This window comes from Myxine glutinosa, chromosome 10 (genome assembly GCF_964187855.1).
Source record: "Myxine glutinosa chromosome 10, kmMyxGlut1.1, whole genome shotgun sequence".
In the NCBI taxonomy this organism is placed as follows: Eukaryota; Metazoa; Chordata; class Myxini; order Myxiniformes; family Myxinidae; genus Myxine; species Myxine glutinosa.
The window spans coordinates 113,796,065-113,807,485 of record NC_136270.1 but is presented as its reverse complement, the minus strand read 5'-3'; the positions used below and the strand labels follow the sequence as shown (position 1 = coordinate 113,807,485).

The 11,421-nt window shown below is 43.8% G+C and overlaps 1 protein-coding gene across 1 annotated transcript; it reads right to left on the bottom strand.

The window, feature by feature from the left end:
* Positions 1-7,731: 7,731 nt before the first annotated feature.
* On the bottom strand, positions 7,732-9,739 carry LOC144893967 (general transcription factor II-I repeat domain-containing protein 2-like). Its single transcript, XM_078785223.1, has 3 exons — positions 9,725-9,739; positions 8,679-9,253; positions 7,732-8,590 (listed from the first exon to the last, which is right to left on the bottom strand). The coding sequence occupies exons 1-3, from the start codon at positions 9,737-9,739 to the stop codon at positions 7,732-7,734; spliced, it is 1,449 nt and encodes a 482-aa protein (XP_078641349.1).
* Between the last annotated feature and the right edge of the window lie 1,682 nt (positions 9,740-11,421).

The window sequence follows — 11,421 nt, the reverse complement described above, 5'->3', positions numbered from 1 at the left end:
CTTGCTTGTGCCTAGATACACCCACACACCAGATTAGAAGTTGGTACTTCGCTTATTTTTCAAGATATTTCGCTCACAAGGTTCAGACATATATATGGTGGCGCCATCTTGGATTTTGACGTGGCGCCCCAATTTTCAATAGCCTTCTTCCTTATGCCGAGATACACCCACACACCAAATTAGAAGTTGGTACTTCGCTTATTTTTCAAGATATTCATCTCACAAGGTTCAGACATATATGGCGGCGGCCATCTTGGATTTTGACGTGGCGACGCAATTTTAAACAGCGTTCTTCCTTATGCCGAGATACACCCACACACCAAATTAGAAGTTGGTACTTCGCTTATTTTTCAAGATATTCATCTCACAATGTTCAGACATACATGGCGGCGGCCATCTTGGATTTTGACGTGGCGACACAATTTTCAATAGTGTTCTTCCTTATGCCGAGATACACCCACACACCAAATTAGAAGTTGGTACTTCGCTTATTTTTCAAGATATTCATCTCACAAGGTTCAGACATACATGGCGGCGGCCATCTTGGATTTTGACGTGGCGACCCAATTTTCAATAGCGTTCTTCCTTCTGCCTAGATACATCTACACACCAGATTAGAAGTTGGTATTTCGCTTATTTTTCGAGATATTTCGCTCACAAGTTTCAGACATACATGGCATCAGACATACATGGCGGCGGCCATCTTGGATTTTGACGTGGGTTGCACCCACACACCAAATTCGAATGCGGTCCTTCGCTTATGCACGCACGCCCGCACGCACACACGCACGCACGGACGGACGGACGGACGGACGGACACACAGACGGAGGGGAAAACCATAGTTCCCATTTCGCTCCGCTGTGCGACGGGGGACAATAAAGGTTAAGTTCTGTGCTTGTACATATAAGAATGTGCCCACCGGCTATCTGTTTAGTTTGAAAATTCCGAAAATACACGGATAGTTGTGGGTGTGAGTCTGATAGAGTAGCTGCTCGAATGCATTAGGAGGGACATATCTAGTGTAAAACAATGTCGCACACATGGGTTAGAATAAATGTTAAGGGGATTACACCTATGTGTCACATTAAAAGTAAAAGTAAAATTGAGTGCCAGACTCTATCGGTCGTTCCGACTAAGGTCGACTCGGGACGAGTCTGGTCAGAGAGGGGGGTCGTGTTGTGGTTTTGAGAATAAAGGCAACCACCCTTTTAGTTAGTTGCACCACAACATGTAGCCTCGCTTTAGCCAGTTATTTCTTATTAAATGTGAAGTAGTCTCCTTCCCAGTGTTAGTATGCGTTTAGGCAGGTAAGTAAGGGTAGGCCTCATTGGGCCTGGAATGCCAAGTGCTGGGCCTAGGACAAGTCGAGGAGGCCCGAGGGAGGAGCCGGAGTGGCTGGCAAGCAGCAAACAGCCAATGGAGCTAAAGGGGAGTGGCCAACAACGGCGGCCAATGGGAGCTAAAGGGGAGTGGCCAGCAGCAAGCGGCTAATAAGAACTAAGAGGAGTAATTGATGGGGGGCTATCACGACACGTGACCCCCGGCGGCCAGTGGAGGCCTGTGGAACATTCTAGTGGGGCTCCGGGGGGATACAAGACCTGCCCCGGACCCCCGAGAAGCTCTCAGCACCCTGCCCAGTTCTCTGCGTTCTGCCCCCGCTCTTTGCTGCCCCGTTCTCCCTGGCTCTGCTCTCTCTCTCTCTCTCTCTCTTTTGCCCTCACTCTGTTGGGAAACGCTCTCGCAGGACGATCTCTCTCGTGGCCCTATACTCCGGCGATCTCTTTGCCTAGACTCCCTGCACGTGCACTTTTGCCTCGCTGACTTCGGGACACGCTGTGCAGATTCCCGTATGTGCACGACTGAAGCCGACGTCCCTGTCGCGAACATCCTCAAGGGGAAACGCCCAACGAGCCGTCCGGGGCGAACTGCACTAAGCGGCCGCGCTTTGACCGCGTCCTCTTCTTCCTCCCTTTCCCCGAGTGAGTCCGCGGGCCCTTGTCTGGGGAACGTAAGTAAGAACGATTAAGTTTCTCTCCTGTGTCTCTTTCCTCTCACCGTTGTACATTTGTTAATAAACCTGTGTTGTTTCCAACTTGGCCGTTTATGTCTTTTCATCATTGGCCTCGCATTGCACGAGATAAAACCGCTCGATCGGGTTCCTAGTAATTAACGGCACGAGTTACGTGACACGCAAACCGCTCGGGCGTATCAGACCAGCGTGACTCGTGTGAGGTCCAGCCCCCGTCCTCGCGGCGGCACGTGTATCGAAGGTACTTGGGTATTTGACCGGAAACCTTTCCACGCGCTCGCTGCGGGTTTGGCGGCTGGAATTGCTCAGCAATCCGCCCCCACGAGTGTAGAGTGGGTAGCGGCCTCGTGGACTCGAAGCTCGAGGGGGAGAAGGGCTTAATCCCCCCTCAGTACGTCGACGGGCTCGAGATCCGCAACAATATGTTAGATCATATCATAGTATGATCAATATCCACGTAGCATGCACAATTTTATTTTTACACACTTCTATTTAACTTCATCTGAACTTTGTTTGTCCTGTTTCAAATCTTTGAGCCATTCGTTTTCAAGGTTCCATACGTCCTAGGGAGCTGAAATTTGGCCCAATGTCCTCTTTTGTGGTACATTTTCATCTTTCAAAATATAATTAAAAAAAATTAATGTTGAAAAAAAAGGTTTAAATTTTTTTTAAGAAAAAAAAAGGGTGTAGCCCAAAAACATGTTTTTTCGTTTACCTGTTATTTGTTTCAAAAATTCCAAAACGAGCTATGCAAATGGGAATCTGCCCACATATGTAAACTGAGGCCGATTTTACCAATTACCAACGGATCGGTAATTTCTCCCAATCATTACCAAGTTTCCCATGAAATGAAGGACCTGCTCCCAGAAGCTTACTTGGATTTTGCCAGAACTATTCTAAACCAGACTAAGTCAGAGCCTTGATGGATCCATAAATACGAGTTTAAGATGCCAGGGGATTGTTGAAAATTCCTGGCATGACCAGCAATGCATTCACTCAAGTCTGACATCAATAAATCCTGAAAAGGCAATGGGAGAACCTCTCCATGAGTAGAGCTATAATCTTACACAGTAAATTGGGCTGTAATTTTAAGAAGACATTTGTGGAATATGACAACTGATTCCCATGCAGTCCCATGACCCATGACTTCAAAATAAAAAGGTCAACTCAAACTGACACAGCTCAATATAAAAATTTTACCACAAAGCCACCACATGCGAACTGTGGTCACGCGACAATTTGTTTATAAATCGTGGAGAATGCTCTACACTCGACAGTCTCCAAGAGGGTGCCAAACGTTTCCCTCCTCCCCTGCTTCAACACCTGTGTGTGACTGCCCCCACATTGCCCTCTGCCCCACCAAAACCTACACTTTTCCAGGTTCTTCCGGTGTGTGGTAGCAGCAGCTGCCAGCTGTTCCCTGGGTTCTCATTGGCCAGACGAGTCTAGCAGCAATGCTATTGCGAATAATCTTTTCTCCATGGTTTAATATTTTATGGTCACCCAAAAGTGACGCGCTTACCTTGGTTCTTGATTTTTAAAAAGTTTTTTTTTTTTTTTTGTATTACAAGATCGAGGTGCGTGGAAGAGTGAATAGAAATGAAGGTCGCAGCGGTAAATGTAACTGTTGTTGGTAGATCATCAGGCCAACGTTCCCCTCTGAAAGAAAGCTGCTGACCACCTGTTTGGCAAACGCCTCCGAGACTTGCGCCTGTCATGCTAAGCTGTCTACACTCGACTCACAAACCCGACCGAACCTTTCCTTCCGCATTCTAACACTGCAAGCAGAGAGAGAACACAGTCGCAGTAATTAGTACAATATCTCATCTTCCTTAAAAGAAAACATCAACTCACTACTTCACACAAAAGTGGAATATCCCAAACAATTCCAGTCCATCTGTAGATTTTATTCATTCACCGCAACATTGTTTTTATTTTTTTTCCGACAACAAATTTTTTCAACTTCGTTTTTTTACCTGCATCACCGAAGATGGACGGAGGTTGTGTTTTCGTCACTGTCTGTTTGTCTGTCTATGAGCAGGATATCTCAAAAAGTTTTGGACAGATTCGAACGAAACTTGGTGGACAGGTTGGGTGTGCGACAAGAACGAATGGATTCGATTTTGGTGAAGACCTGGATGATAGATCCGGCCTCCCATTTGGATACAAAACGTAAACTCTTCAGCCTAGTGGAGGTTTACGCTTCACCGACTAAGGTTTAGTTTTTTTTCGTCATTTTGTATAAATTCAGTAAGTACATTTTTTTTTCTTTGTCTTTTCAAGAAAACGGAGAAAATTTCCAAAAACATTCTCATTTTAGTTACTTTCAGAGCACTTTGATCACTGAATATTACAACTTTGCTTCTCTGGGTTCTCTCAAACTTGGTTTACTGTATTCATTTTTAACAACACAGCAGTGAAAAAATAAACAGATACATTTATTTATATCGTCTAAATAAATGGATGAATTAAATATATAAAGTAGCATTCACATTATATAACAAACTTTCTTGCATACAGTAAGTACCCTTATATCCCTTGTGTTGGCGTAATGTTTAGGGTCGTGGGCTTGGGATCCTAAGGTCCAGAGTTCGAATCCTGTTCAGCTGCTGAAGTAATACCAGGTGGGGTTGCCTCAGCCTGTCATCCTTCTGAGGTCGGCAAAATGAGTACCAGGGTACTGGGTCCTCTCTCAAGGAGGTTTGTGGCAGGATTTGCACTCCGGCCTCAATCCGTAGCACACACAGTGGTATGTGTTGGGATGGTGCTGAGGAGTCGTCCAAGGACGCAGTGACGTGCTGAACCAGCGTACACACACACACACACACACACACATATATATATATATATATATATATATATATATATATATATATATATATATATATATATATATATATATATATATATACACACCTCCAGTACCCTCCATAAATAGTGGAACAATTAAGTCAAATTTGTTATTACTAGAGAGATACCCATGCTACGCACGGGTGGGAGGCCAGAACCAAACAGGCAATGCAGAAACGGCGAATGCTAAAGCATGAAACCAATAAATTCCACATTCCTGTAGCACCTTCAGTCGCACGTCAGACATGGACAGCAAGTTCGTGAAGGACTTCCATGAAAAACGTACCCGTTCGCAAACAAACGGGTACGTTCACGTATAGAAACATCGATCGTGGGTCCGTGGCGAATCTGCATATGGCGATCCGCGAAGTTCACGTTCATAAAGTAGAAACCATCACGGCATGTCGTCGTTTACTTGAACTCGATATCTCTTTTTTCATTCCAAACAACATAACTCAAATTAATCACAAAATAAACTTTTAACAACATTGTTAATGTTTCCTTCATTGTAAAAACTTCCAAATCAACAGTTTAAAGGATTTTGAGCCGATAGCTGTTACGGCCTTGGCCAGATCGATGGAGACAGCGATCTGTTAGCATATTCACTGCCCAAATAGCATTTGTGGAATTCTCTCATGTTGAGATTAAATGTCGTTTGAACTTTGGCCAAGGTCATTATTTTCTTTTAATGATGTTTATATTGGTTTTGGGTCGTCCTTTCCGCATATCTCGTGGGATTGTAAGTTCAAAGATTCGTTCAAGGTTCAAGGTTCAATGTTCGTGGGATTGCAAGTATGTAAGATTGTTGTTGTCCGAGTTCGATCGGTGCAGCCGTTTGTGCAGCACAGGGGAAAGCAACATCGTCACAATGAGAACAATGAACGTTATGTGAACGCGAATGTTATGCGGGAGTCCAAACCTGAGAATGCTGGAGACTAAAGCTGAAATTGGGAAAACTAAATAGCCAATTTTACTCCTGGGGATCCCAGGATTATCGACCCAAAATATCTTTGCGATCGGTTCAGCAGTTTTTACGGTAGAACAGACAGACAGACGGACGGACATTTGGTGAATTACCGGTATAGTAAGATTGCATTATATACTCAGATAATTTGTATTTGAGATCAAAATATGACTATGAGGCAAGAGTACAGAAGGTCATCTTTTATTTCTTGGTATTTCTATGTACAGTATATATATTTTACCATTGTCAAAACAATATAACTTTTTACGCTCAGTCCCCCCATTTTAGGTACCGGTAAGTATAAGTATTGAACAAATGAATGACAGGTGTTTCTTGTTGCTCATGTGTTTCCTGTTGCATTGACTGTTCAGATTATCACATATAAAAGAGCTGTGAATGTCCAGGCATGGTTTTAGCCTTTGCTTTTGACTTGAGAGTCTGCCTGCATAAACCACCACGAAGACCAGAGAACTGTCTATGAAAGAAAAGCAAGCAATTTGGAAACTGAAAAGATTCAATTAGAACCATAGCACAAAAGCTGGGCATAGCATATGCAACAACTTGGAATATCTTGTACTTGTCAGTATTGTCAGTATAGAAATTGTATGTCAGTATAGAAATATCAAATATCACGTGTGTGAAAAGAAACCACTAATGTACTTAGCAATAGACAACAGCCAGGTTGGCCAAGGAAAACAACTGCAGTTGATGACAGAAAAATCATCAAAGCTGTGAATAAAAACCCTAAAACAACTATCAGTGACATCACCAACAACCTCCAGAGCGCAGGTGTGAAAGTATCACAATTTACAGTTCGCAGAAGACTTCAGCAGCATAATTACAAAGGCTACACCACAAGAAGTAAACCTCTCATCAGCACCAAAAATGGAAAGGCCAGATTAGAATTTGCCAAGAAGTACAGAGGTGAACCAGTGAGTTCTGGAACAAAGTTTTATGGACATATGAGACCAAGATAAACCTTTACCAAAGTGATGGAAAGGTGAACGTGTGGAGAAAGGAAGGAACTCCATATGATCCAAAGCATGCTTCCTCATCTGTGAAACATGGTGGAGGTAGTGTCATGGCTTGGGCTTGCATGGCTGCCTCTGGAACTAGCTCACTCATCTTTATTGATGATGCAAGTAATGATGACATCAACAGAATGAATTTGAAAGTGTACAGAAACATTTTGTCTGCCTATGTACAACAAAATCCCTCCAAACTCATTTGCACGACACCATGCAGCAAGACAATGACCCAAAAACACTGCCAATGCAACCAAGGAGTTCATCAGGGGGAAAAAAAGTGGAAGGGTTTAGAGTCAAAAAGGGGTCGGCAACCTTTTTGACATGAAGTGCCAGTTTGAAATGTTCTTGTTAATTAGTGTGCCATATCAACATTAAGTTTAACATTAAGTTTAATTATGACACCACATAAAAAAAAACATTTCCAACAGACATGGAATTTTATTCCATCCATATAGGCTACATGCATAGCAACAACATTTTAAAGAAACATTTATCTCTCATAATCAGGACTTTGTAATGATCATTTTATCATTGTAAAATTTGTCCCTAATGAGGTTACAAATTATATGCACGGACCCCATTTCAAAACACTGCTTTCAGTAACTCATTTACAAAGTATTGCATTGGAAACAAATGTCAAAAAGGGAGAATAAAGTGTATCAAACAGCAATACCAGTACTATACAAGAATGCTGCCATCCTCATGAAAACATCCACATCTGAGTTGGAAAAAAAGAGATGGACAAACAGCTGCATATGCAAACCCATGTGTACTACAAATAAACAGATGCCTACCAGTCAGTGTGATCCCTGGCCCTGCTTTCCTTTGCTGAGCTCCATTATTTGGGGGTTTTAGTTGGTCACTTTAAGTTGCACACGCAGGCTTCGGAGTGGTCGGTTGTCAAGCGACTGCGGGAGGGGCTGAGCACGTCCTTCATGTGTGAGAATATCTGCTCACAGAGGTACGTTGACCCTAAGACTGACAGCAAAGTCAGTGCAACGTTCTGGAGACAACTGAACTGCTTCGGCACGGATGTCCAGCAGGTGAAGATGCAGGTTCCGTGATCTTGCACTGCCGTGGTTTCTAGTTGTTTCCGCAGCTCTGCAAACTTAGTCACCCATGGTGTTGAACTCTTCAGCTCAATCAGCTGCATTTCCATGTCCTGTGTATCCAACCAGTCTATCAGAGATAAATCCAATTCGTGTCCATCAAAGCGGTCTGGCTTGATCAAGAAAGAGAACATGGGTCCATACTTCTGAAAGTCCCCAAATCGTGTTGTGAACTCCGACTCAAGCTCGCTCATGTATTTGCACATTTCAGCGGTGCTGATGCTGTGCTGCGAGGACAGCTCCCTTACGTGTCTGAAGTAGCGGAAAGTGGAGGTAGCAACATCGCTTGAAAAGATTGCTAGCTTGCCGACAAAAGCCGTCCATGTGTCGAACATGTCCAAAACAGTTTGCCCTGCACCTTGCAGTCGGAGATTGAGCTCGTTGAGGTGTCCCGTAATATCCGTGAGAAACAAAAGTTTCACAACCCACTTCTCGTCCTCGAGTTCTGGGTAGTTTTGGCCCTTTTCAGCCAGGAAGGCCTTGATGGCATCAAAACAGCTGACAAACTGCTCCAAAACTTTTCCGCAGCTGAGCCACCTAACCGCTGAGTGGAGACTGGAGAGGGATATCTTTGTATGTGCAGTGCATTTCCTCGAGCAGGGACTGGAACTGTCGGTGTGTCAGTGCAGATCGCTTAACTATGAAGTTAATAACCTTTACGACCGTAGCCATAACCTCATTAAGATCTGAATTTGACATCTTTGCACAGAGGTTTTCTTGGTGTATTATGCAGTGGAGTTTCAAGATGCGGTGACCGACTTTTTCCTCAATTAATCTGACAGCTCCCCTCTGTTTCCCGACCATGGCAGGGGCGCCATTTGTTGTCACTGCAAAAATCTTCCTGATGTCAATCCCTCGCCCCTCAAAATGTTCCATAAACACCTTGGCTATGTCCTCACCTTTTGTTGTGTCCGACATTGGCTTTAAGCAGCAGAGTTCCTCTCTTACAGTCGAATCACAGTATCTTGCCATGACTGCCAAACGTGGTATGTCATTCACGTCCACACTCTCGTCAAGTGCAATGCTAAATACCACAGCATCTTTTAACCCAGCTATTTGCTGCACACTGCCATTTTCTGCCATTTCTTCGATGCATCGCTCAATACTTCTAGTTGACATGGGAATATCTTTTATTCTTGATTTGACTGTCTCTTTGTTTGGTAAGCCTTCAAACAGAATCTCTGAGCTACAGAGAAAAGCCTCCTTAATATATTCGCCATCAGTGAATGGCTTTCCGCGTTTCGCAATGCAATGAGCAATTAGGGGGGGGGCCTGGGGCATCAGTCACTTCAAGTTTTTGAAAAAGTTTGATTTTTGGTACCATTTTGAAGCTTAGGGTCTAAGTAAGAATTTTGGTCCGAGTGGACAAAGATCACATGGAGTCTTCATACATTCCCGCCATTTTCCAAGATGGCCGCCATCAAAATCTAATACTGACAATATCTCGGAAACTAATCAACCTAGAAACATGAATTTGGTGTCTATACCTAGGTTTTCATGGTCAAGGAATCAAATAAAACCATTTCTGACTACATCAGAGTATTTATTTGTCCCGAAATGGTAAATTACACAACAAACGTTATAGCAGAATTTAGCAGAATTATGCATGTTAACAATTAAGCACATACGAACGTAAATTCTATAAAATACCATGAATATAAACCGAACATTCTATTTTCATTGTTCTTAGTGATATTTGATTGATTAGGTAAGTGCAACTAAAAAATCATTACTCATTCTCACAACCATCATGGTCATTTAGTTGGGACATGTGCACTTGCATAAACGTGAGCACTTCAAGTCAGCTTTTTTGCACTTGCATGACGAGCAAGGTTTTGTGCACGCGCATTTTACGTCTAGATCAAACACATCCCTGGCAAGGGGCAACGTGGTCCAGATGGGAACCAGTTGGCCATCTTTTTCCATCCATCCATGATTGCTTGGGCTTGGGACTAGTGCCAGTGGCTCGTGCGCTGTAGTCCAGATGCTCGCCTGGAAGACACTCCTTTTGAGATGTTGGTCCAGCGCATCACTTGTAGGGGGTATTCTTTCCACATCCCTAGTCCTGTGACAGAAAACCCTCATTCGAACAAGGTCAACGTTGGTGTCATCAGTGATAGGTTCGTTGGAGTACATTTTGCAAACAAAGTGACTCACCACTTCCCTCAACTCTGGCGATGTAAGAAACGGGGTGCTAGCAATTGTCGCCAACTCACTCAAGAGGGGTGGAACCTCATCTTTCCGCTTGAAGCAGTATCGCTTGCCCTTGAATTTGAAAGCTGACGTGCTGTCTGATCCAGTGAATGCATGAAAGAGAGCCAAGGCTTTGCACGTTGTCACACCCAAACTTGAGGCAATGTTGTTGAGGGAGATCATTTTGACTGTCTTTCCTGCTTTGAAAGAAATCCAGATATCTGACTCCGGATTCACCGCCTTGATGTGGTGGAAGTTACACAGAAGTATTACGACAACGTCTGTGTCGCCAGTATAGACCATTCCCAGTGATGAATATTGGAGGGCATGAAGAAGATGTACCAGGACACGAGTGTCTGCCTCCTCATGATTACATCGTCCCATGGGCGGTCCATTCCCTGCATTGAGGACTTGGTCACCAGAAGTGATATAAACCTGTTTGCCATCTTGGAATGGTGTTTGCACAATGCTTGTTGACAGGAATGAGAAGAGCTCTTTTTTATTTTCGGCATTAGCCAAAAAGTTTTGCCAGTTTCCAGGCACTTTGGCAGAACCAGATACTCGCTGTCGTGTGCCTGTTCCTCGCTTTTCTCTTGTGGTCGCTTTGATTGACATTGTGCGATACTGATCCCATACAATATCCACTCTCGCTGCTCTTTTCAACTCATGCTGGATTCTTGGGCAGAATACTTTGGTGAAATATTCATCAAATGTTTTGCCTTGGACAGTTGTGCCAGGAAGAGAGTGGATCAGTGCACCACCATCAATAACGATGACCCCATAATCATCTGGTGCGACGAGCTCCTCATCCGCGGATAGTCCGGTACTTGCACTTGCTTCCATAATGCACGCCAATAAATCTGACTTGGTGCAAGAGTTGATGGACCCATCAGAAGCCAGTGCATCTGGTGATGAGGAGGATTCGTGACGGAAAAATTCCTCCAAATTTCCACCCCGGCTATCAACCATAATGAATGCTTGTCCATACAGCTCTGTATGTTGTTTGAAGTGCTGCACCTTCTTCTGAAGTGCTGTCTTTTTTCGAGTTTTCTCCTCATGGAACAGCAGCAAGTTGTTTTTCTTGATCGGAGCTGCCAGAGGTACATCATTTGAGTCCAGCACATTCTTCCGAAAGTGGTCATACTGCTCTTGTCCTCTAGATTCTAAGACACGGACCGATGTGGCGGCAGACTTGTCAACACACACTTTATTGTCTAATGTAACTAGTTCTGCACTACTCTCTTCAA

What these genes read in the sequence shown, in the direction of transcription:
- LOC144893967 (XM_078785223.1), bottom strand. An exon ending in GAAAACCTCTGTGCAAAGAT is followed by an intron (nt 8,591 to 8,678) that starts GTCAAATTCAGA and finishes ACACACCGACAG; the next exon opens with TTCCAGTCCCTGCTCGAGGA.